Source organism: Eretmochelys imbricata, chromosome 26 (assembly GCF_965152235.1).
Source record: "Eretmochelys imbricata isolate rEreImb1 chromosome 26, rEreImb1.hap1, whole genome shotgun sequence".
In the NCBI taxonomy this organism is placed as follows: Eukaryota; Metazoa; Chordata; order Testudines; family Cheloniidae; genus Eretmochelys; species Eretmochelys imbricata.
The window spans coordinates 10,831,072-10,857,642 of NC_135597.1; the positions used below are offsets into that span (position 1 = coordinate 10,831,072).

Sequence of the window (26,571 nt, forward strand, 5' to 3'; positions counted from 1 at the left end):
CATTTCGCATTCACCACCTTTGCTCTTGCTCCCAATAGGCAAACAGGGCTGTTTTAGCCACACATGAGGTCTGGGGCGCACTCTGCTTTCTGATTAATGTCTTCAGTGCATGTTTAATTCAGGCAGGGACAGGTCACTTTATTTTCACAGAGTGATGAGGTAACGATCCGCAGCCAGCGAGAGCTGGGTCTCTGTGGCATGTAAAGGGAGCGGGAGGGAGAGAGACTGTTCTCTGCTTTGAGTAGCAGAGCAATGTAGCAAATCAGCCCTGTTCAGGACAGCAGTTAAATGCATGCTTAACTTTTGACTCAATCGGAGGACACAAGCACACTAGACTGTGTCATCTAGACAGATGGGTGAGCACTGGGTCGCACCACGTCACCAGTGTGAGTAAAGGCTGTACACGCTATTCCTTAACATTCCTTTCTAGCCAATTAGTTCTGAAGCCCAAAGGCCAAATTATGAGCTGGTGTAAATTGGTGTAATTCGATTGACTTCAGAGGAGCAGCACCACTGTATACCAGCGAAGAACTGGGTCCACGGGTTTTACTCAAGGAGACAGAAAAGCAACATTAAAACTCTCATGTGAAAATCTTAAACTTACTCCCCACTTATTCTTTCTGTACAAATCCAGTCATGTGTGATAATTAAATCTGGATCACTTTTGCTTTCCTGGGACAGACTCTTCCCTGATATATGACGGGCCTTTCTGTGCCATATTCACTTTCAACGAGCAGTGAGAGAGATTCTTCCTTCCCTTCCACTGCTTTGCAATTCGGTTACTAGACTAACTAGACCTTATCCCGAGCCCACTGACATCAATGGGACTCTTAGCATTGATTTCAGTGGGGTTTGGATTAGCTCGTCCTTACAGCAGGGTAAGTGAGAGGAGACTCAAGCCCATGGACAGTGTGGTGCAGTGGGTTTGTTCCCTTGCCTTTTGCTGCTGGGGATGTATTCTGGACTCTCATCCAGCTCACAAGTGAAAATGTGTTTGCTGGATTGAGCCTTACCCCACTCCCCATGAAGTCTGGCCAGAGAGCACTCTCTGCTCTAAGGCAGAGCTGTTAAAGTTCAGGGCTGAGAAGCATTAGCCGGGTGGAATCCTGCTCAGCTTCTGCCTATATAGTACTCACAGGAAAGCCAGTGAGCTTCCCATCAGTGGAACGGCTCAGAAGAGCTGGAGCCCAAGCCAGGAACGGAACCTGAGACTTTGTAGCTCTGAAGCAGAAACCCAAGTCATAACACTCCCAAAGTCCAGGAAAGTTTGGATTTGAATAAGCCTGCAGATCAGAATGCTCATCTCTCATAACGCCGTTTTCAATCCGTGCCTCTCTTTGCAACCATTTGACATACGTTCCTAATCAGCTCTGTCTGTTGTTGGGCCCGAAGTAAACTCAACAACTTTGTCAGTTTCCAGCTTCAGAAGGAAAGGGAAAATGTATTAACTTGAAATTGCATGTGGCTCATCTGCTCTGCACTGCACATGCCTCCAAGTCAAGGGATTCAATAGCTGAAATCACTTAAAATACATCAGGCTGGAATGCTAGCTCTCTGCTCAAACACTGGGAAGGGAAATTACATCTTGGTGTAATGTGGGGATGTACGTCTTGCACATAAGGAGGCATTTGGTAATCCTGGGAGTGTTTTGCAGATAAAGCAGCATTTGCTTCAGGTTCTGTTTGGTTCTATTGGCCAGTCTCTCTTGGCAGAAGCTGAACTAAAGAACAAGAGATTAATTAAACTGCTGTGAAGATGCCTTTTCCCCAAGTTATATTTTTCCCTGATCCTGCCGGCCCTCCATGCACAGAGCAAACATGGAGGAGGCCTTGCAGGATTGGAGCCCTTTGCTAAGAGAGTTTTTCCTTCTCCTGTTATTTTCACTGGAGATTTTTTTTCTTCTAATGTTGTGTTTGTTGTTAGCATTTGTTAAGCCTGAGACTAAGCACACCGTCAGCACCTTGGAAGGTGTAGGGAACTTGTACATAAAACTTGGGGCGGCTTTTCTCTCTGAAAACCTGGCCTCACTATCACCTACCTGTGTGCACTGTGATTACACAGACAGTTTCACCATGCTCTATCGGGGAGGCCCAGATAGCCAAAGGTATCTAGCGCCTATTGAGACCTTTGAGGATCTGGGCTTGGAGTCTCTTCCATTGGGACTGTCTCGGTAACCCATAGAGAGACAAGGAAGGTGAGGGAATATCTTTTATTGGACCAACAGCCGTCGGTGAGAGAGACAAGCTTTTGAGCCACACAGAGCTCTTCTTCAGGTCCGGGAAATGAACTCCCAGTGTCACAGCAAAATGCAGGGTGGAACAGATTGTTTGGCATAAGTAGTTAGCACATATTGTAAGGGACCCTTTAAGGTACGCTGCCTATTGGTAATCCACGCACGCTCAGTGGGTGGCTGAGCCATAGGTAGAGGCTGATGAGCTTGCTACAGCATTGCTGAATAGGGGTGGCTTTACTTTTTATGCTTTTCATGCTTTTTACATCCAGAAGTCCCAGTTTCTGGCCCTACTGCTGAATACTCAGCCAAGGGTAGGGTGCTACACTGTGCCTGAATAAATGTGCTCCTGTTGTTACCTAAACCTGTATCTGCAGCTTATCTGTTTTCCTACTGACACAATGGGACTCATACAGCATGTCAGTCACTAGAAGCATGAACAGCTGAGTGGCTAGCAGCACTGAAGAGAATCCTTGCGGGGGAAATGTGTCCAATGAACTTTCTGTCACAGCTCAGGGCAACTGCAGCTGTATTTCCCTTCAGTGATTCAGCAAGGGTCCCCCAATCTTGGCTTTCAGCTCCCCAGATGTTGCCCCTTTGGGTGGAGACATATGTCACTCTCCCTTCTGATTGGAGTATTCCCAAGCAGGACAGTTCCCTCCCTTCACTATGTCATTCCCGACACAGACAGGTTGCCCTAGGACACCTGCTTGCTTTCTCTTTAGAGACGGATAACATTGTAATTTCTACAGTTTACCACACAGTTCTTTCTAAGCAAGTCTACTTTATGCATAAGGTAAAAAACATTCCAGAGAAAACATATTACAATCCATAAAAGAACCCACACGTATGCTAATAAACTTACCAGAGTTCATCCCAGCTCTCGCATGGGTTCTGGCAAGTGCAGTCTTTTAATACCCCACCTTAAAGGAATCCTTGTAGTTACAAGTTCGTCAGAGCTGCAGCTCAGAACAAGCCCCCTCATAACATGCTCAGTTCCCTTTTTATACAGTTCAGGGTCTTTGAACTGGAGTTTCCCAAAGCAGGTAGTTAGTATACAAAAGGCTAATGTAGTGCCCATCTTTAAAAAAGGGAAGAAGGAGGATCCTGGGAACTACAGACCAGTCAGCCTCACCTCAGTCCCTGGAAAAATCATGGAGCAGGTCCTCAAGGAATCAATTCTGAAGCACTTAGAGGAGAGGAAAGTGATCAGGAACAGTCAACATGGATTCACCAAGGGCAAGTCATGCCTGACTAATCTAATTGTCTTCTATGACGAGATAACTGGCTCTGTGGATGAGGGGAAAGCGGTGGACGTGTTGTTCCTTGACTTTAGCAAAGCTTTTGATACGGTCTCCCACAGTATTCTTGTCAGCAAGTTAAAGAAGTATGGGCTGGATGAATGGACTATAAGGTGGACAGAAAGTTGGCTAGATTGTCGGGCTTGACGGGTAGTGATCAATGGCTCCATGTCTAGTTGGCAGTCGGTATCAAGAGGAGTGCCCCAAGGGTCTGTCCTGGGGCCGGTTTTGTTCAATATCTTCATAAATGGTCTGGAGGATGGTGTGGATTGCACCCTCAGCAAGTTTGCAGATGACACTAAACTGGGAGAAGAGGTAGATACACTGGAGGGTAGGGATCGGATACAGAGGAACCTAGAGAAATTAGAGGATTGGGCCAAAAGAAATCTGATGAGGTTCAACAAGGACAAGTGCAGAGTCCTGCCCTCAGGATGGAAGAATCCCATGCACGCTACAGACTAGGGACCGAATGGCTCGGCAGCGGTTCTGCAGAAAAAGACCTAGGAGTTAGTGGACGAGAAGCTGGATATGAGTCAACAGTTCCGTTGCTGCCAAGAAGGCCAATGGCATTTTGGGATATATAAGTAGGGGCATTGCCAGCAGATCGAGGGACGTGATCGTTTCCCCTCTATTGGACATTGGTGAGGCCTCATCTGGAGTACTGTGTCCAGTTTTGGACAAGAAGGATGTGGAAAAACTGGAAAGAGTCCAGTGGAGGACAACAAAAATGATTAGGGGACTGGAACACATGACTTATGAGGCGAGGCTGAGGGAACTGGGATTGTTTAGTCTGTGGAAGAGAAGAATGAGGGGGGATTTGATAGCTGCCTTCAACTACCTGAAAGGGGGTTCCAAAGAGGATGGAGCTAGACTGTTCTCAGTGGTAGCAGATGACAGAACAAGGAGTAACGGTCTCAAGTTGCAGTGGGGGAGGTTTAAGTTGGATATTAGGAAAAACTTTTTCACTAGGGGGTTGGTGAAACACTGGAATGTGTTACCTAGGGAGGTGGTGGAATCTCCTTCCTTAGAAGTTTTTAAAGTCAGGCTTGACAAAGCTCTGGCTGGGATGATTTAGCTGGGGATTGGTCCTGCTTTGAGCAGGGGATTGGACTAGATGACCTCCTGAGGTCCCTTCCAACCCTGATATTCTATGATTCTATGATTGTATGATTCTATGAAAAGATCTCTCACCTCAGGGAATATCTCCAAAGGGTTGGCTTCAGAGCGGGAGAATTTGCATTCCCCTCACTTCAAGGTATTTCCTAAGGAAATCCACTTCACACTGTAGCGTTCCAAAAAGACCTTTAAACTTCCTTTGACCTTCCAGAGATTGAATTAATCTTGTCTTTTTGGTAAAGCAGTTCAATACAATTTCACAGGCGCACATAAGTATTTGCATTTGTAATACAATGAATTCCAAAGGTGTTAACCCTAATTCAATAAGGTTTAACATCATTCAGTAAAATTTATCTTAATTTCATAAGGTTTGTTTGGGATATTGTCAATCTGTCACACTTTCAACCATCCCAAACCAAAGAGAATTCCAGGGATGCATTCAGTGTTATCCAAAGCTTTCAAAGCAATTGCTGTCTGGTTTAAATTCAGAGCTGGTTTGCAGACGTAACTACAGAACTTGTAACCCTGCAATCAGTATTGTCCAGCAAAGGTCTGAGTAACCCGATTTCTCCACACAAGTGACTGTTGATGGAGAGGATATATTCTCACATAGTTGAGTTATTGGTGGGACCCAACAGGAAGTGTTAGCGCTGGATACTTTTTAATTTTGCTACTGTGAATTTTGGCTTCCTGGTCTAAAGAGCACATAATGGCCATTGTACATGCAGCATCTCTCAACGTGCTCTGGCAGAGAAGCACGCAACATAACTCCGCAACTTCAAAGAGCTGCTGAGATTAAGAAGAAAGACATTCTGATGTTTGGTGTTTCAAATCCTGCAATGACTTTAAATGCAAAGATACAGCTAATGTGGGTCTGTGCACCAGAGAAAGAGATGTACCAAAAAACAATGCATTTTCCCCATCTTTATTTTATTTATGCAGGTGCATGAGGCACTGTTGGGCTGGGAGTTGTCATGATTGATGGTGATTTGATCTGGCTTGCGGTCTAGTAATGATTGCAGTGTTCTGGGAGTCAAAGACTCCAGGAGCCAGATCCTCAGCTGGTGTAACCTGGAGCAGCTCTATTCACACTACACAAGTGGAGGATTTGACTCCTAGGGTTTTATTCCTGGCTCTGTCACAATTTACCATGTGTTGATCTGGTGGTCCCTTACAGGCTATGTCCACACTGCAGCTGAGAGCATGCTTCCCAGTGTGGATAGACAGACATGCACTAGCTCTGTTCGAGTTAGCCTGCTAAAAGTAGCAGTGTGTACATTATGGCATGCCCGAGTACAAGCCCAGCCAACACTTGGGTGGCTAGCCCATGCCACCACGACCATGCTGCTGTTTTTAGCATACTGGCTTGAGCGGAGCTAGTGTGAGTCTGTCTGCCTGGGGTGGGAGGCTCGCTCCCAGCTGCAGTGTAGACAGAACCAAATATGACTCCATGATTTAGGGCAGGTCTTGTGGGGCATAAGTGTTTAGGTGCTGGGGTTTTGGGCACTAAAAAGGGTATCCATATTGTGAGTGTCATTCTTATGTTGGAAAATGCCTTTGATCAGACAGCACTTTCCTCCAGGGCGTAGAATTCTGTAAACCTGATTCTCATTTACCCTAAGACCACTTTACATCACTTTAGCAGCATAAAGCAGCCTTAAATATAGTTTTCTCCCACCTTGGGCCCCCTTTACACCACCTTTACATTGCCTTAATGTTAAAGAGAACCAGTGCCCTCTATCTTGGAATATAATTGACATAAATCTTTTAAAGTTCAGAATCTGAAAACTTCTTTAGAAACCTTTAGAAAATTAGTGGAAATTGAGGCTGTGCTCAGCAATTCCCAGGATCAGGCCCAGAAAAGAAGGCAGACATTCTGACAAAGTATATTTTATTGGACACCATTACCATTATTGAGCCCAATCCTGAAAGGGGGACGGCCACTGGAAGCAACACATTGCCTGCAGAGGGGATCGGGCCCCCTTCTCTCTGTTTTTCTAAAAATAAATGGAAGATGGATTCAGCCTAGTGAAATCTGATGTTTTTAGCATGCTGTAGATAGCTCTCTCCCCCATAGAAAACCTGGTAACCACTCATCTCCAGCATGTAACAATGTAATTCCTTAAGTGGCAGCATTACATTTACAGTAAGAATTTTTCGCCCCAAACTCTTGGCAAAAATAAGACAAGAGGAATTCTTGCATCAGCAGATTTAAAAGCTGAGGCCAGATGGCTTTGCATTGCAAGGACAACGCATTATACTGCAACAATGAAGAACGAGCAGCAGTGCTTTCAGAAATCTGCCCAAGGTTTTATTTGAAAGGACGTCTGAGGCAGATTGGAGACACCCTTGCTGTTGGCGAAGGAAGACTTTTATCAGCTCAAGATTTCTCATTGATTTACCTCAAGATCACCAATGCTGTCCCCCGGATAGTACAGAGCACAGGGGGGCCTGGATGAAGGACAGATGGTTTAAATGACAAAGATCCAAGTAATGCCAATCAGAAGAGCAAAAAGGCTTGAAGAGCTAGTAAGCACCCGATCGCCCTCTGATTGGAGTATATGCCCTTCAGCAGTTAAGGTTGAATGCACTCGTGCGGGTATGCCAGACTCTTTGCTGGCCTTGGTGGATTAAAAACACACATGCTTCCACTCCAGCTGGTAAGAAGGCTCCAGCTATTCCTAGTGGATGAACACCTGGCTATTGGACTTGACTGCAACTCCCTCCGAAGGAGAGATGTTATGATGTACTTCTGGCATTTGATTTTGGAGCTAATTTTTCCCCACCATTGTGACACCTTCTCTCCCCAAGGCGTTCAGGCACTGTCATTACGACACTCAGGAAAGAGAACCAGAAAGACTGCCACAGTATGCACCCTCTCCCCAGAGCTCCGACCTGTTCTTTCCACGCTGTATCAGCCTTTTCACCCGAGCCATAAGGTCATTCCCGGCACGGCACCAGGGCCAAGCCACCAGCCAGCCCGTAATTGGATAATGCTTACGTCTGTTGTCGTCTTACCCACATTCACCAAAACAAACACACACAAGAAAGTCCTGGAAAGAAAGGCGCATTCAGCAGCACATTTATGAGAGGCTGAAGGTGATGATTATCACTGTCAAGGGAAGTCTGCTTGCAAACCACGCAGACTCCTATGTCCTCTTCTTGGAGGAATTTAACTCACTACATGGAGGCCTCTGTTGAGCCATCAGATGAAAGCTTCTGTTCATCTCTCCCCCTTGAACTGCTTTGCTCTGCCCCAAACCATCTCCCAGGCACTTGCTTGCGCATTCCTGGTGCCAGAGAATAGCTGGTAGTGGCTCCTCCACAAAACCGTTGGCAGCAGCATTTATCAGTGTTTATTGACCTTTTCCTGTTCGTTTCCTCTCTCTTCCTGAAAGGGCTTGTTGAGAGATCGTAAAATAGACCCCGAGAGTCTGCTCTGAATTTTTTGCAGACACCCAAGCAGGAAATAAGGTGCCACAAGTACTCCTTTTCTTTTTGCGAATACAGACTAACACGGCTGTTACTCTGAAACCAAGCAGGAAATGTATTTCTGAAAAAAGCCAGGGGCCAGTTGTGCACCTGCACATTTCGTTCAGCCCCCTCTCTAGTGACCAGGGGTTGCAGAGTGGGAGGGAAAGGAACTTTCCAGGAAAGAGAAGGAAGAAAGACGTGTAAAAGAAAATCGATTGGGCATCTTTGGAAACAGGGGAGAAGTGGGTTTTATGCGGGGAAGGTGAGGATTTAAATAGCCAAATTGAATTTGAAACATATAGGCAGAATGGCGGACCGGTGCGGCAAACCTGATTAAAGCAGGGGATAGCAAGAAGTCAGCTCCCCCTTGAAGTTAGAATTTGCTTAGACACTTAGGGTTGATTCCTTTTACATCTGTAGACTTATTTTATTTGATGTTAATTATATTATACCGCCATGGGTGGGCTCTAGCAGCTACAGTCTCAAGTTCAGCAGAGTTCCTAGAGCTCATAGGAACACATGAAATCATAGGCAAGTAACACAGGCAATCACACGAGCAAAGTCCCCTAGCTTTTAGCCGTTTTATTAAAGTTGCCAACAAAGTTATGAATGTCACAGCATACACAACTCCTAAATATATCCATGCACCAGTTAGAACTACAGACATACTGACATCCTTCAAGGTGGTGTTAGAGTCTGATGGCTCTCTCATGGATTGATCATCAATACAGGGATAGTACCTGCTGGAGTTTTCCCATAGGAAGCTTAATTTTCTGGCTCTGGGTACCTTTTTTTATAATAAGAAAAGGAGTACTTGTGGAGCATAAGCTTTCGTGAGCTACAGCTCACTTCATTGTATGCATCCGATGAAGTGAGCTGTAGCTCACAAAAGCTTATGCTCCAATAAATTGGTCAGTCTCTAAGGTGCCGCAAGTACTCCTTTTCTTTTTGCGAATACAGACTAACACGGCTGCTACTCTGAAACCTTGTTTTATAATGTGATTCTGTCTATACCTACATGCTGTGCGTGTACATGAAAGCGTCAGCCCTCTCTTTTCTTTTTGGTCTGTGTCCCCAGAAACATAAAGAACACCGAAGTCTACAGGCTGTATAGGTTCTCTTTATTCTCATTAACATTGACGCCCCACCTGTATCCTGTGGTTAAGACACATGTTGGAGACAAATGCACTTTTACAGCATTTTTATCATTTAAAATTAATCTTCCGACTACATTTTTGCAATATTACCACTTGCTATATCTTTTCCCATAATCTTAAGGCACTGGGTTATTCCTCGGGCATTTACTTACGTCAGCATTTCTTATCTCCAAGGCCTAAAATAGCTAAGCTAAAATTTTGAAGGCCTCAGCCTACAGGTTCTTGCATTTCAGCTTGTCTTACTTATATCTAGTACATAATTCCCTCTAAATACTGATCAACTTCTATAATTCTACACATTAACTCTATTTAACATACAATGAATATATATAATATAACATGTTAATTAATCGTAACATCACACAATAAATAATAAACTAAAATGATTGGCTACACGTCATAGAAAGGGCTATGGGATTTATAATGAACTCACATGTCAAAGACCACCGTTTTCATATCTCAGCTAGAGACAGCATCTCCAGCAGCACAACACACCTCTCACCACAAGGGGGCATTGGTTGAAAGAGAGGTAACATGACTTTACAGTTAAGGCAGTGGACTATATAATCCAGGGGTCTGGATTCAATTTCTGGCTCTGCCACAGAATTACCTGCATGACCTTGGGCAAGTCTTTTAATCTCTCTGTACCATAGTGTCTCATCTGTCAAATGGGGATAATAGCGTTTCCTTTGTCTGTCATATCTGTTCAGATCTGGTACTGTCTCTTCCTATTGTGTGTTTGTAGTGCCCAGCACAGTGAGGTCCTGATCTCAGCCGGGGCCTCTAGGTGTTACTCTAATACGGCAAATACAAATAAGAATACTAGGGGTCTGTCTACCTGCCGTCAGAGATGTGACTGCAGTACATGTAGACATACCTGAACTAGCTCTGAACTAACTAGATCGAATAGCAATAGCAGTGAAGCTGTGACAAGCCCATCCAGGTCCCTGGGTATGTCCAGCGGGTGGCTAGCTCATGCTGCCATGGCTTCACTGCTGTTGTTATTGAGCTAGCTAGATCAAAGCAGGACCCCTTTGATTTTACAGAGAAGAGTGCTCCCTTGTAAATCACTGATATTACTTCATGCGATACCTTGCTTTTCCCTAACGGTCTCCCATCCAATTGTTGACCTATCCCGACTTGTCTTAGTTTAGGAGATCTAAGAAGCCCAAACAGTAGAGCTGAAGGGACGGAAAGTTGAATGCTTTGGGTTTACTTTAGGTTAAGGAGAACACTTGAGTGGTGGAAGCTGCCGATCGGTCAGCAATTTTTTTTTATAGTGACATGAAGAGACAGCCTATAAAAAATAAGCTAAAACAAGCACGAATCTCTTACTCAGCCTTTAATCTTAAGTGTTTCTGATCTTTCTCAAGACAGCCAGGTAACTGAGAAATATGGCATCCAGCTAAGTTAATAGGCACCACATGTTCCATGCTTGTTTCATTCTGCCCTCAGCAACATAAATCCATTTGTCCAGAGCCAGCTGGCCTGGCTGAAATATATAATATTACAAACAAAGAATTTCTCCTGAGCTAATTCTGTAACAAATATATTTGTTTCATTTGCTATAAAAAAATCCTGAATTTTCAGATTTAATTTCAGGAGAAATTCTCTGTTTCCAAACAGCAGTTATGTTCATGCACGGGAAACTACAGCGGGCAGCAAGTGATGGAGTTGAAAGTCACCATCTGCGTTGCACAGGCTGGCAGCCAGAGCACAGACAGCAAAGAGCGAGCAGACCTGAACCCTGGTCAGGAGTGAACCTCAGGAGAGTCATGCCAGCACTGGGCTTGTGCCTTACCCATCTTGGGCAGCTGGGCTTCAGTTTGGCCCCCAGCACTGGTTAGGGCATCATTTCTATGGGACTTGTGGCAACTGGGGAATAGTGAGTGCAAAGGACTACTCACTAGGGTTGCCACCTTTCCAATTGCTGGTAACTGGACCCCCTCAAGGCCCTGCCCCTGCCCCGCCTTTTCCCCTCAAGGCCCCTCCCCTGCTGTGCCTCTTCCATAGGCCCCGCCTGTTGCTCCGCCTCTTCTCCCAAGGCCCCACCCCCATCGCTCGCTCCTCTCCATCCCTCCCCTCTTTGCTCACTGGATCATCTCCACCTCCCTCCCCACCCCAGCTCGGCTCCCTTTGCTCGAGGGAGCTGCTACAGCCTGACAAGGAGCCTGCCTGCAGGTAGGAGGCAACCCAAGGTGAGCAGGGGCTGGCGTGGGTTAATGACCCGGCACCTCCCCCTGCCCCACAGTAACTGGGCTTTTGGTGTATGGTCAGTACATCTGACCGGACACTGCCAGGTCCCCTTTTCAATGGACTTTCCGGTTAAAAACTGAGCACCTGGCATTCCTACAATTCACACATGCCTCTTCCTGCCCCATATGGCCCCTAGCATGCCTCCTGCCGAGGGACTGCAAACACAGTGAGGCTATCTTTCCATATGCTGGAGAGACCCTTGGAGTCAGGGCTATTTCCTTAGGGTGTCTCACTGCCCCTTTGTTCCCAGAGCACAGGACAGAATTCCCACTGTGGACTGCTAGGGCAGGTAAACCCAAGAGCATGGGAGCCCTCTGCCCGCAGAACTACTCCCCAGAGCCAGTGGGAGCTCCACCCATCCAGGGCTTGCCGGCTTGGTCTTGGTTGCTGAGGAGAATCTTATGCCAACTGTTGGAGTCTGCAAAATTGAGCAAAAAGTCTCCTGAGAACAGGTTGTCTCACCGGATTGGTAGGGCTGCCCTCTTCTGGTCACAACAGCACTCCCATGAGAACAGCCTTTCTCAAGGCAATTTGGTGCTTTGAGGGGAAAGAAGCAACGTGACTGGAAGACATTGGGAAGGAGGAGACAGTGAGTTCTAATCCAGGCTCCGCTATTGGCCTTCCACTAGCCATATTTTGCCACTCTGTGCCTCAGTTTCCTCTGCTGGGGATAATGGGGATAATAATGCCCAGCCATGTGGGGCGGGGGGAGGGGGTTGTCAATGGCTATACAGTGCCTTGAACGTGGAAAGTGGTGCATAAATGTTATTCTGGTGGGGCTCCCGCAGTGCAGAGGCCACTGTGAAAATAATTATTAAGGCAGGGAAGAGGGGAAGGTGTCCAAGCGTTTTCATATCTGTTCAAATTCAGTTTGAATTCTTGCCCTACATAGTTCAGATGCCCCTAGGGGAGCTTGAATTATCCTTATGTCAACCACAAATAAGGTTCTCTCAGGTCAGGGTTGAAGAACGTGGAGCCGAGTACAAAATATGAGACAAAGATCTTGATTTTTTTGTCACCTGGAGCTGGATCTCTGGCTCCAAAAATGTATCTGTGTCAGTGTCTTCTTTTATGTTTAATTTAACTCCAGTTCCATCTAAAGCAGATATTTGGGGTGGAAAGATGCCAACTTTTAAACAGTCGCTTTCCAACTTCCTGAAACGCACATGGATTTTCAGGGTTCCCGTTTTCCTATTGCTGCTGGGCCAAAGCCTGAAAATCCTTACTCAGCTCTGACTCAGTTCTTACACAAGAAAAATTCCCGTTACCATCAGTGGAAGGGTGGTCTGAACAAGGACTGACTCATGACTGAGCAAGGACTTCAGTTTTTGGCATTATTAACTGAGAAGAAGGATGGATGGGGGGGCTAAAGAATGGCAGTGGGACTCCTGACCTTTGGGCTCTATTTGTGACTCTGCCATCAACTTGCTGTCTGAGCTTATTTATGGCCTGTGCTATACAGGAGGTGAGACCAGATGATCGCAATCATAGAATATCAGGGTTGGAAGGGACCACATAGGAGGTCATCTAGTCCAACCCCCTGCTCAAAGCAGGACCAATCCCCAATTTTTGCCCCAGATCCCTAAATGGCTCCCTCAAGGATTGAACTAACAGCCCTGGGTTTAGCAGGCCAATGCTCAAACCCCTGAGTTATCCCCTTCTGGCCTCTGAATCTATGGAAGTCACCCCTCTGTGCTTCAGATTCTTCTTAGCGTATGCACAACATGCCTCAGGGGGCATGTGACCAGGATTCACCACTGAATTTGGTCTGCTGGTTGACTCATTAGCTTTTCTGGCCCAGTGCAGTGCGACGTGAATGCTGATCCGTGCTCTGCTGTACCTCAGATTGTAAAATAGGGACTGTGATACTAATGGGCCCAGACCTGTGATCCATCTGCCTTTCTCTGTATATTTGTGCTTCCTTTGTTTTAGCTACGCATATGTCCTTTTGAATTTCTGTCCAAGTCTGAAGCACATCAAGGGTGTTTTCCGTGCTTGTGTTGCAAAATTGTCTGTGCCTACGAATCATGTAAACAGCCCCATCCTGCAGTGGGCTTGTGACTCTTACTTTCCAAGCCTATGCTGTAGCCTTTCGGGGGGGAGGGAGAAAAGGGTGATATTTTTGTTGTTGTTTTGACAGACACGCCTCCTTTCAAGGTCTGAAAAGACTCTCAGAGCTAATAAGGGGCTTGCGGGGAAGATTTCTTAAGTCTTGGCATTTCCTGTTGTGAGAAGTCCAGTTTGTGCTGAAAGAAAGAAAGAAAGAAAGATGCTGAAGGAAAATATTTGGATGGCTTTGATCCCAATTTGAAAAAATAAAAATCCTCATGGAAAAATTCATGCAGAGATATTAAGTTCTTATGTTTCAGCAAAGAGAGAGAGGCTTCAGCAAAGAAGAAACTTGCAGTTCTTAGTTAATCATTAGCTTTTCTTTAGAACAGGTCAAAATTTTTCAACTGAAAAACAAAATTGACAAAAGAATGCCTGTGTTTGGAAATAAAAAATTTAGTTTCCTTTTAAATTTTCTGTTTTTTCAATGAAAAACTAAAAATGTTGGACTGGGGTTTTTTTTAGTTTAAAAATGTTTTTTTCTTGGTTTTTGATTTTTGAAAGCTGAAGAGTTTTTGGTTTTTGATCAAAACCCTGGGAAATTCTTGTGAACAAATAAAAGAGAGAAATGTTTTCATGGAAAATGCACCCTTTTCTAACCAGCTTTGCTTTCCTGCTTTGCCAATTCACAGCCCAGTTTGAGAATCATGGAAATTACATACCATGAGGGTCATATAGTGCATTGCCCGGGGACCAGTGCAGGATTGTCACCTTACTACATCGGGGTTCTCAAACTTTTGTATTGGTGAGCCTTTTCACACCACAAGCCTCTGAATGTGCCCCTAAGACCCTTATAAATTAAAAACATATTTTCATATTTAACACCATTATAAATGCTGGAGGCAAAGCAGGGTTTGGGGGTGGAGGCTGACAGCTCGTGACCCCCATGTAATAACCTTGCAACCCCCTGAGGCGTCACCCTTCTAGGGCTTTCTCCAGTTCGTTTTTAAAGAATTAAGGCAATAGAGTCTCAGTCACTTACCTTGAGGGGGACTTTACCACGCTTTAATAGAATTCACTGGGCCAAATCCTAATGCCTTTACTTAGACCTTGATTCTGCCCGTGTTTCCCTTTAACAGTGAACAGTCCCACCGACTTCAAAGGAACTACTCACTGTGTAAAGCTAAGCATATGCTTAAGCTTTTGCAGGATCAGGATCTCCATTTTTACCCAGTGGGCCGAATTCTCTGCTGGCATAAGTCCAGTAAAGTCACTGAAGTCATGCCAGCAGAGTGTTTGTGTCTATCTTTAAAGGGCAGCCTCCCTAGTGGATTACACAAGTCAAAGATCATTATTAGGACTGTCTTCTAATATTCAGCCTACATTTGCTCACTTGCATCCTGGTCTTCTTGGTAAAGTCATCTTGAACCACTTCAGAGCATGCTTCTCCCTCCTTGGTATGTACACCCCAGTAGTTTTCTTTTATTTCCATTTGGACAAGCAAGTTGTTTGAATCCCTAACAGAGTGAATCCCTCTTGCCTCTTAGTTTTTTACCCTTTCTGTTCTCTGAGATTCTTAGTGTGCTGACACTTGTCTTGTATCGAGTGTGCATAGTGGGCCACTCTGGTATATGTACCCTTAAGAACATAAAAACAGCCATACTGGGTCAGACGAAAGGTCCATCTAGCCCAATGCCAATGCCAGGTGCCCCAGAGGGAATGAACAGAACAGGGAATCATCAAGTGATCCAACCCCTATCACCCATTCCCAGCAACTGGCAAACAGAGGCTAGGGACACCATCCTAACCAATCCTAAACAGACTTATCTGCTGCAGAAGGGTTCCACCAGCATTGGAAATAAGTCCCCGTGATCATAGAATCATAGAATATCAGGGTTGGAAGGGACCCCTGAAGGTCATCTAGTCCAACCCCCTGCTCGAAGCAGGACCAATTCCCAGTTAAATCATCCCAGCCAGGGCTTTGTCAAGCCTGACCTTAAAAACTTCCAAGGAAGGAGATTCCACCACCTCCCTAGGCAACGCATTCCAGTGTTTCACCACCCTCTTAGTGAAAAAGTTTTTCCTAATATCCAATCTAAACCTCCCCCACTGCAACTTGAGGCCATTACTCCTCGTTCTGTCATCTGCTACCATTGAGAACAGTCTAGAGCCATCCTCTTTGGAACCCCCTTTCAGGTAGTTGAAAGCAGCTATCAAATCCCCCCTCATTCTTCTCTTCTGCAGGCTAAACAATCCCAGCTCCCTCAGCCTCTCCTCATAAGTCATGTGTTCTAGACCCCTAATCATTTTTGTTGCCCTTCGCTGGACTCTCTCCAATTTATCCACATCCTTCTTGTAGTGTGGGGCCCAAAACTGGACACAGTACTCCAGATGAGGCCTCACCAATGTCGAATAGAGGGGGACGATCACGTCCCTCGATCTGCTCGCTATGCCCCTACTTATACATCCCAAAATGCCATTGGCCTTCTTGGCAACAAGGGCACACTGCTGACTCATATCCAGCTTCTCGTCCACTGTCACCCCTAGGTCCTTTTCCGCAGAACTGCTGCCTAGCCATTCGGTCCCTAGTCTGTAGCGGTGCATTGGATTCTTCCGTCCTAAGTGCAGGACCCTGCACTTATCCTTATTGAACCTCATCAGATTTCTTTTGGCCCAATCCTCCAATTTGTCTAGGTCCTTCTGTATCCTATCCCTCCCCTCCAGCGTATCTACCACTCCTCCCAGTTTAGTATCGTCCGCAAATTTGCTGAGAGTGCAATCCACACCATCCTCCAGATCATTTATGAAGATATTGAACAAAACCGGCCCCAGGACCGACCCCTGGGGCACTCCACTTGACACCGGCTGCCAACTAGACATGGAGTGATCTGCTCCTTGTTGCCACTGACAGCCAGCATAGGGACCCAGAGCAGCACCCAGAAGGCCCCAGGATTGGGGGAGTGCAAAGATGTTTTAAAGCCACTTTCATGCCTCCTTCCTGAGCTATGCCGAGTGCTTTTTGGCCATACCTCAGGATCTGGCCTAGTATTCCTTCTTCTTCTTTCTTCTGTTTTAAGGCAATCTCAACCAAATTTCAAGCAATGATTTTGCAACTTGAAAACATTATGGGATCAACCCATTTACTTCTCAGAATTCAGAGATGATGCAAGACAGATTCTCTTTCAAACAAAACACGTTGTTTTGCTGGGGCAGGATTGTACCTGTCAAGTGGTGTTATTTCATTGCCCAAACGATATCTTCTACACAGGAATGCACATCCCCTGAAAAATAACCACTAAAAGACCCAGACCCCTTTACAGCTCTCTGCCACTTAGGGCGTGTCTACACAGCAAAAGCTATGCATGAGCTGGCTTGAGTCCAGCTAGCCGGCAATATAACAATGAAAACCACATAGTGCAGGCTAGTGAGCCGAGCACATATCCAGGGTCCATGCCGGGTTTACACGACCTGCACTGAAGCCCACGCTGCACTGTTTTCACTGCTGTTGCTACCAGAGCTAGTTGGATTCAAGTGAGCTTCAGTAAGCTAACCCCTGTACAGCTTTTGCTGGCTCAACATCACCTGTGTAAAGGGGTCTTATAGTCTGTGTTTGCACTTTACTGAGTCATCCATTTCCATATGCATGTCATTTGCGTCCACTGACAATGCAACCCCGTGATGTATCTATCTCCTTTCTGTTTGATAGGAAGAAGATGACGATGGCCTTCCTAAGAAGAAGTGGCCAACGGTCGATGCTTCTTACTATGGTGGGCGAGGTGTTGGTGGCATTAAAAGGATGGAGGTAAATCAGTATTTGCTTACGTACCTGGAAAACTCACTTGTAAACTCAGCCACAAGACCCTTCTGCCATTCTCCCAGAGGGACACAAAGAGGAGGTGTGACCTCTCTGTCTGGGATGCCAGCGTTAATTGGAAGTAACTCCACTGAGGTCAATGCAAGTATATGGAACCTCTGGAAATCAGGGCATTTATTCAGGAATCCCATTGAAATTCAATACGAGTTAGGCATCTACCCTTCTTAGGCTCTCCTTTGAAAATTCCAACTGACATATGGGTTTAGGAGCCTAACTTTAGACACCCATCTTTGAAAATGTTGGTGTAAGTCACTGATCGTTCTTCAGTGGGCTCTGTGAATGCTTTGGTTTGGTCTCTTGGGTTTTGTTGACTGCTTATCTCTACCAGTGACTAGTTTCTGTTCATAAGGGATGATCAGATTTTCTAGTAAATGGAAATTTCCATTTTCATCAAGATTTTTTTTTTCAAACCCCACCTCTCCCAAAAATTCAAAATGAAAAATTTGAAAGTTTTTCCAAACTCTGCATTTTTTCATTTCATTCTGCTGGGGAACATACCACTTTCTCTTGCTTTCTTGTGACTGGCTCCTTTGAGAGGAATTGGGACCAGCCCTCCCTGAACCATAATGACCTGCCTCCCAGCCTAAAAAGGCAGAACTAATTGGGGTCAGGTGACAGCCTGAGAAATACCTGGGGGCCTCATAAAAAGGCTGAGAACTCCAAGTTCTCCACAGGGAGAAAATTTGGCTTCTGTGGAAAGCCCTGAAGTAGGGTCTGAAAGACGGAGGCGATTTCATGGAAGCAGCCTGGGAATCAGGGCTCTGTGCCCTCTTGTATGACATCTAAGGCCTGGTCTACACAAGGAAGTTAGTTCAGTATAACTACATTGCTCAGAAGTGTGAAATAAGCCCCTGTGTAGACAGCAATAGGCCAATGGGAGAATTATCCTGTCAACCTTGCCTCTCAGGGAGGTGGAGTACCTACACTGACGGGAGAACCCCTCCCATGGGTGTAGGAAGTGTCTTCACTGAAGCACCTCATTGGTGCAGTTGCAGCGTTTTAAGTGTAGACAAGCCCTAAGCCACTTTGGTCTGTAGGAGTGCAAGGTACTTTCCTTGTCTTTATAAAACACTGTATTGGTTCTTCTGGAGCTGACCGAAGGGAATTCCGTGGAAGCGCACTGTGTTAGATGCATGTCGGGAATCAATTTTTAATAAAAACCCAAATGGAATTTGTTGTTTTTTTTTTTTTTGTTTTGTTTTTTAATAAACTCACATTGTCAATAGCCCATAACATTCAGTTGTGGCGGGTAATACACTGCCTTTCCCGTTTGCTCATTTCTCAATGGAGCACAAAGGAGAAAGAGCCTTGAGAGTTTTTGTCTTTGATGCTCTACAGATGTTAGGGCATTGTTGTTTTCTGTTACCCTTCAGTAATTTAATGCCAGTGCGAAATGAGTGTATTGGGGGAGGAAAACGCTATCCAATCAGAATGGTAGCATTTGCCGCTCACTTTGCACTGGTGTCAATGACAACTCATGACACAGGGCAATGAGAATGAAGACCATTGACCTCAAGGCCAGAAGAGACCATTATGGGGCTATTATTATGAAGGACTATTGTCTAGTCTGACCTCCTGCATAACACAGGCCATAGAATAGCGTCCATAACTTGTGGTTGAGCTCCAGTGTATCTTTCAGGCTATGTCTACACTTATGGGGGCATGTAGAGTACAGGCACTCCACGTGTAGCTACATGCCACACTGAAAGGCAGGCTGCGTCCACACTGGTTACTGCCGAGTGCAGCTGCATGTCACAGTGAAAGGCTCCGGCAGCGGGGATCTACCAGAGCCTTTCCCCACGGCTGGAGTCTTTCACAAAGGCGCTGGCAGCAGGGAGTCAGCAGGACATTTCACTGCTAAAAGTAGCTGTGTAGACATGGGAGGCCCTGCTTGGGTGTGCAGAGAGCTGTGTAGGGTGCATACCCTGGGGGTTCAGCTGTTTAGGGCAATCCACTCACCTAAGCCGTGCCTCACTGTCTACACTGCTATTTATACCCATTCTAGCTGGGGATGCAGTGTCTGTACTCTGCATACCTCTGTAAGTATGTGTAAGTGTATCTGTAAGTGTAGACGTAACCTTAGAGAGACATCTAGTCTCAACGTAAAGACTTCTAGTGATGGAGAATCTACCCCATCTCATGGTGAGCTGTTCCAATGGTTTAGTAACCATTGTTCCACTGGGCAAGTGCAGAGCATCCAGAATATACTTAAGGAATGGGACCTTGGACTCTCGCAGGGGTGTAGCTAGCCCTTTGAAATTGCATTTTCTAATGCTTCTACCAACCCCAACTCAAGCAACTGGTCCTGTTGACTCCAGTGGGACTGCATGCATGAATGAGGACTTTTCACTTGATTAATGGTTTCAGAATCAGGTTTTAAGTAAGGAAAGACATCTAGATTCTGTACAACAATTGTCTTCTCTGAGGCAAATGATCTTCTCCATTTCTAGAAAACCCAGCATCTACATGTGCCAAAATGCCCAGAGTGGGAACTCCTTGCAGCTGCAATCAGGAGAGATGGGACTGAACCAAAGCCCCAGATCCCAGCACCCAAAACTCCAGTGTAGACCCAAACTTTGCAGCTTGTCCCTCTCTCAACAGTGAATCTGAACAATGGGGAAATCTAGATCCACATCCAAATGTTGCAGCTCTACATTCAACAGCAGATGCTATTTTAAGATGCCACCAATGTTTTTCTTGATAGGTCCGCTGGGGAGAAAAGGGCTCCACGGAAGAAGGGGCTAAGCTAGAGAAAGCCAAGAATGCCAGAGTGAAGATGCCAGAGCAAGAATATGAATTCCCAGAACCCAGGAACCTGGGAAATAGCATGCGCAGGTCCTCTTCTCCCCGGAGGTGGTACACGCCAATCAAGGTAGGTCTTATGCAGGTACATAGTCCATGGAATGATTTCAGTAGATACATGTTAAACACTCATACAGCCTTATGGAGAGTTTTTATTTGCAAAGGTTAAAGCAGTGAGAGTGACTTTGTGTTAGGTTCCCAGTCCCAGACCTGAGAATCCATCCAAAGGCTGTTCTAACTTGCACCAGATGCCTTTGCCTCAAGGGGTTATTAGATATAAAGGAGCCCCAGTCATGCTTCTTTTCTCCCACCAGGCTACCTGCAATGTAAAAACCACTGCAGCATTTCTCCACTACCCAAATATTCCACTAGGCAGTGGAGATCCTTAAGTGGCTGGTTAAGCTGCCTTTAGGGCTGCTTTGGAGTGGCACAGAGCAGCCAGAAGGCACTTGAGGAAAGGGGCCCTGGACTCTTGCAGTGGTGTAGCTAAACCTTTGAAAGTGCTTTCTCCCGTGTTCATGCCTGAAGCCCCCACAAAGTCTGCAATGGCAGGTCTTCCATTTCCTGAGCGCAAAGAGAGAGAGAGAGAGAAACCTCTCTCCCGCTCTTACTTAATAAATAGGCTGGTGAAGAAGAAAACAATTCTTGCCAGATGCCACAAGGGAGAGCTGCCCCCAGAAAATTAAAGACTGATTCTGTTGCGCAGAGAGTGAATGACTGCCAATGACCCTGGGTCAGCTGGGCTCGGAACACCACAGGGCATCATGCCCATCCTCTGGGGAGGGAATGCCCTGCAAACGCTCTCTGGCTGACTTAGAGTAGCCTCGGCAGCTAAGGGCAAGATTCTCGTTTATGCCAAGGCTGTGGCAGTGCAAGACTGTGGAACAAACTCCAACAAGAGCTAAGGACCGTCCCAAACCTCACAACCTTGCGCCCCAAGTGCTAGGGGCCGCTGTCTGACCTGCCTTCCCTAAGATAAACACAGAGCAGCACGTATTGCAAACCAACTCACAAAAAGCCCAACCAAAACAAACCGCTTCGCTGCACGCACACTTCTCCCCCTCAGAAGGGGGGGAGCAAGAGAGCGAACCACAGGGGACAGAGGATAGCCAGGCCGCTTAAAGCATGGCTGGAAGGTGTTCAGATACTACAGCGATGAGCAACTTGAGCCCATCTGTAGAACAGACTTTACCTAGTTATTAATCTCCATCACACCCTCACTGGACTACCCCCAAAAGAGAACATATGCAGACAGAATAACTGCATGCAAAACTTCCCCCGAACACAATCCACGAGAACTCGGTAGAAAAGAAGGAACAATTTCTGTGAACTTGATGATCTGCTACTCCCCTTCCCATATAGTAAGAAAAGTTTCCAGCACCCCACTCTACTCCGGGCAAAATCTTTTCCCTGGATGACATGAACATATACAAATGAATTCGCATTGTGTCATGCAGGGGAGTTCTCACGTCATCACAAAAGTCAGAGGCAGGAAAGACCTCTTAGGTCATTGAGTCCATGCGCCCACCCAAAGCAGGATTGCTAACTCAAGTATATCGTTCAGTGCTTTTTCCAGTCTGCTTTGAAAATAACACACAACTATCCACGGTTCCGTGTGGGGGAATATTCCACAGACTCACTGGTCTCACCCACTGGAAAAGTCTCCGGGTGTTCATCTTAAATACTCCTTCATCCCAGTGCTCGAAGTGCGCATAAGTCCATTAGCTAAACAAGACATACAATTCCCTCTGGTTTTATTACACTGCTTAAAATACCTCCTCACTCAGTGGATGGAAGGTAAATAATGCACGTGTTGCAATCTAATAATGAAGAAAAAAGTCCTCATAAAGCAGAAGAACACAAAACCAAATCTCAGGACCCATGCTGGAGGAAAGTTAAGCAGGAAATTCACCTTTAAGAGGTGATCATCTCTCTTCCTTTGCACGTGATCCTTCGCTTCACACATTAACAAAAGCGCCACCCTTAACTCTGAATGTCCTGGCTTTTGTCACTTTATCTGATGGAGTTTTTCTTCCCTTTACATTTGCTGCCACATTGTCTGTTCTAGGAGCGACTGTCCAGTAGGTGGATGGCCCTTCATTGAGAGTGGATATATTGTAGCTTGAAATACCCTGGGCTTTAAGTGCTGTCAGACAGCAGACTTTTGTGTTGTTACTTATTTGGATGGTACCAAATGGATTTTCCCCTCTTAAACATTCTTTTAGATGTTTAAAAATTTATCAGCTGTATAATCCAGTTTAAATGGATGGATCCATTTGATGATTACCTGTTCTGTTCATTCCCTCTGAACACCTGGCATTGGCTGCTGTCAGAAGACAGGATACTGGGCTAGATGGACCCTTTGTCTAACCCAGTATGGTCTTTTTTTTATGTTCTTAAATAATCCAAGGAGCAAAGCAAAACAGTGCATTTAGAGCAGTTATATAAAAACAGAGCAGTTATACACAAAACAGTGCATATAGAGTCTGCTATAGTCCGCCGGACCAGGGGGATGAAGTGGAAGAGGCTTTCTTCTAGCAACTCACGGAAGTTACTAGATCACAGGCCCTGATTCTTATGGGAGACTTCAATCACCCTGATACTTGCTGGGAGAGCAATACAGCGGTGCACAGACAATCCAGAAAGTTTTTGGAGAGTGTAGGGGACAATTTCCTGGTGCAAGTGCTGGAGGAACCAACTAGGGGCAGAGCTCTTCTTGACCTGCTGCTCACAAACCGGGAAGAATTAGTAGGGGAAACTAAAGTGGATGGGAACCTGGGAGGCAGTGACCATGAGATGGTTGAGTTCAGGATCCTGACACAGGGAAGAAAGGAGAGCAGCAGAATACGGACCCTGGACTTCAGAAAAGCAGACTTTGACTCCCTCAGGGAACTGATGGGCAGGATCCCCTGGGAGAATAACATGAGGGGGAAAGAAGTCCAGGAGAGCTGGCTGTATTTTAAAGTATCTTTATTGAGGTTACAGGAACAAACCATCCCGATGTGTAGAAAGAATAGTAAATATGGCAGGCGACCAGCTTGGCTTAACAGTGAAATCCTTGCTGATCTTAAACACAAAAAAGAAGCTTACAAGAAGTGAAAGATTGGACAAATGACCAGGGATGAGTATATAAATATTGCTCAGGGATGCAGGAGTGAAATCAGGAAGGCCAAATCACACCTGGAGTTGCAGCTAGCAAGGGATGTTAAGAGTAACAAGAAGGGTTTCCTCAGGTATGTTAGCAACAAGAAGAAAGTCAAGGAAAGTGTGGGCCCCTTACTGAATGAGGGAGGCAACCTAGTGACAGAGGATGTGGAAAAAGCTAATGTACTCAATTCTTTTTTTGCCTCTGTCTTCACGAACAAGGTCAGCTCCTAGACTACTGCACTGGGCAGCACAGCATGGGGAGGAGGTGACCAGCCCTCTGTGGAGAAAGAAGTGGTTCAGGACTATTTAGAAAAGCTGGATGAGCACAAGTCCATGGGGCCGGATGCGCTGCATCCGAGAGTGCTAAAGGAGTTGGCGGATGTGATTGCAGAGCCATTGGCCATTATCTTTGAAAACTCATGGCGATCGGGGGAAGTCCCGGATGACTGGAAAAAGGCTAATGTAGTGCCCATCTTTAAAAAAGGGAAGGAGGAGGATCCTGGGAACTACAGGCCAGTCAGCCTCACCTCAGTCCCTGGAAAAATCATGGAGCAGGTCCTCAAGCAATCAATTCTGAAGCACTTAGAGGAGAGGAAAGTGATCAGGAACAGTCAGCATGGATTCACCAAGGGCAAGTCATGCCTGACTAATCTAATTGCCTTCTATGATGAGATAACTGGCTCTGTGGATGAGGGGAAAGCGGTAGACGTGTTGTTCCTTGACTTTAGCAAAGCTTTTGACACAGTCTCCCACAGTATTCTTGCCAGCAAGTTAAAGAAGTATGGGCTGGATGGATGGACTATAAGGTGGATAGAAAGTTGGCTAGATTGTCGGGCTCAACAGGTAGTGATCAATGGCTCCATGTCTAGTTGGCAGCCGGTATCAAGCGGAGTGCCCCAGGGGTCGGTCCTGGGGCCGGTTTTGTTCAATATCTTCATAAATGATCTGGAGGATGGTGTGGATTGCACCCTCAGCAAGTTTGCAGATAACACTAAACTGGGAGGAGAAGTAGATATGCTGGAGGGTAGGGGTAGGATACAGAGGGCCCTAGACAAATTAGAGGATTGGGCCAAAAGAAATCTGATGAGGTTCAACAAGGACAAGTGCAGAGTCCTGCACTTAGGACGGAAGAATCCCATGCACCGCTACAGACTAGGGACCGAATGGCTCGGCAGCAGTTCTGCAGAAAAGGACCTGGGGTTACGGTGGACGAGAAGCTGGATATGAGTCAACAGTGTGCCGTTGTTGTCAAGAAGGCCAATGGCATTTTGGGATGTATATGTAGGGGCATTGCCAGCAGATCGAGGGACGTGATCGTTCCCCTCTATTCGACATTGGTGAGGCCCCATCTGGAGTACTGTGTCCAGTTTTGGACCCCACACTACAAGAAGGATGTGGAAAAATTGGAAAACGTCCAGCGGAGGGCAACAAAAATGATTAGGGGACTGGAACACATGACTTATGAGGCGAGGCTGAGGAAACTGGGATTGTTTAGTCTGCGGAAGAGAAGAATGAGGGGGGATTTGATAGCTGCTTTCAACTACCTGAAAGGGGGTTCCAAGGAGGATGGATCTAGACTGTTCTCAGTGGTAGCTGATGATAGAACAAGGAGTAATGGTCTCAAGTTGCAGTGGGGGAGGTTTAGGTTGGATATTAGGAAAAACTTTTTCACCAGGAGGGTGGTGAAACACTGGAATGCGTTACCTACGGAGGTGGTGGAATCTCCTTCCTTAGAAGTTTTTAAGGTCAGGCTGGGATGATTTAGTTGGGATTTGGTCCTGCTTTGAGCAGGGGGTTGGACTAGATGACCTCCTGAGGTCCCTTCCAACCCTGATATTCTATGATTCTATGATTCAGTTTGCTAATCCCTTTGCCCAGCTGAAAAGGAGAAATGCAGCAAACTGGAAAATTCATTATTTGCATAGCTCTGAACCCCAGTCTGCCCCACTTCCTCCAGACTCATGATCCCTGCTGTCCTTATACAACCCCTAGCCCTCTCCGCTTGTCTGAGCTTCCAGTCTGGCCTTCTGCTCCCAAACAGGTCTGCAGCTACACACCAAAAAATGTTCTCTTTCCTCCAAAAATAAATTTTATTTATTTATTTATTTATTTGGAAAACTTAATGTTTTCAGCCAAAAATTACACATCTTTCAGTTTTCAGAAGAAATTTTTGAGGTTTTTTGGGTTTTCAAAAACTAAAAAAAAATTGATTCTTTTTTTGTAAAGTCAATTTTTTCCACTGACAATTCTTACAAAAATGAAAACTGTTTCTTTGTCCACATTTTTTTTTTTTTGGGTGGGGGGGGGGAGATTCAAAGTTCCCACCTGTTCTACTGTGAAAGTTGCCAGCAAGGCAACAAAGGAGAAGATCATCTGAACTGGCTCTCTCTTTAGCCTTGAGTGTTTGTGCAGTCCATGTGTAGCCCGATTCCAGCAAAGGGGTTTCCACTGATTTCCCTGAAAAACTGTTCCACACTTCGTTGGCTCTGACTATGAGAACTTTTTTTTCTGATGTCCTGCTTAAATTTCCCTTTATTTAATTTCATCCCACAACAGTTAAGGTCATTTCAAGGCCATTATTATTATAGTAATGTCAGACCACTCCAGCCACAATCAGGGCCACATTGTGTTAGGAGCTGTACAAATGTAGAATAGACAACAAGTTCCTGCCCTAATGACGCAGATAGCAAATGGGTCTGATCCTGCTCTAAGCCAGGGGTATTTTGGTCTGAGGTTCAATCCTATCTCAAGTAATTAACTAGTAAAAAGAGTGGGATGTCTTTAACCATCCTCAAAGGCAATTTGTTCCGCTGGAAATACATTGCCTGGTGCACAGATAAAATGTACTGGATATGTACTGCTGGCAGTTATTCAGTTAATCACAAGCAGCATCCAGGATTGACTGTAATTTTATTGCAGATGTCTTCAAACATCCTTCTGTAGCAGTACCCAAAAAATTCCAGTGTCATGCATTCAGCCTGGAGAGGTTCAATTGGCAGAAATGCAGAGCGTATTTGATAAAGATGCTAGGTATACGTCTGGGCGCTTCCATTTAGCCGGAAATTAAAAATTCCAACATGCTGCACTCAGGAAAACCCTTCTTCAGATCTCAGGGAAGCGGATTCATTTTTGGAGTGGAACAGTGGCCCCTTATAGAAGGGACAG

The 26,571-nt window shown here is 45.6% G+C and overlaps 1 protein-coding gene across 1 annotated transcript in view; it reads left to right on the forward strand.

Moving 5' to 3' along the window:
* ANTXR1 (ANTXR cell adhesion molecule 1) overlaps positions 1 to 26,571 on the forward strand; it is a 180,586-nt gene that overhangs the window by 107,153 nt on the left and 46,862 nt on the right. Inside the window, exons 15-16 of the mRNA XM_077805796.1 lie at positions 17,290 to 17,385; positions 20,162 to 20,329. Coding sequence (XP_077661922.1) covers positions 17,290 to 17,385; positions 20,162 to 20,329 — 264 coding nt within the window. The remainder of the gene's footprint in view (positions 1 to 17,289; positions 17,386 to 20,161; positions 20,330 to 26,571) is intronic.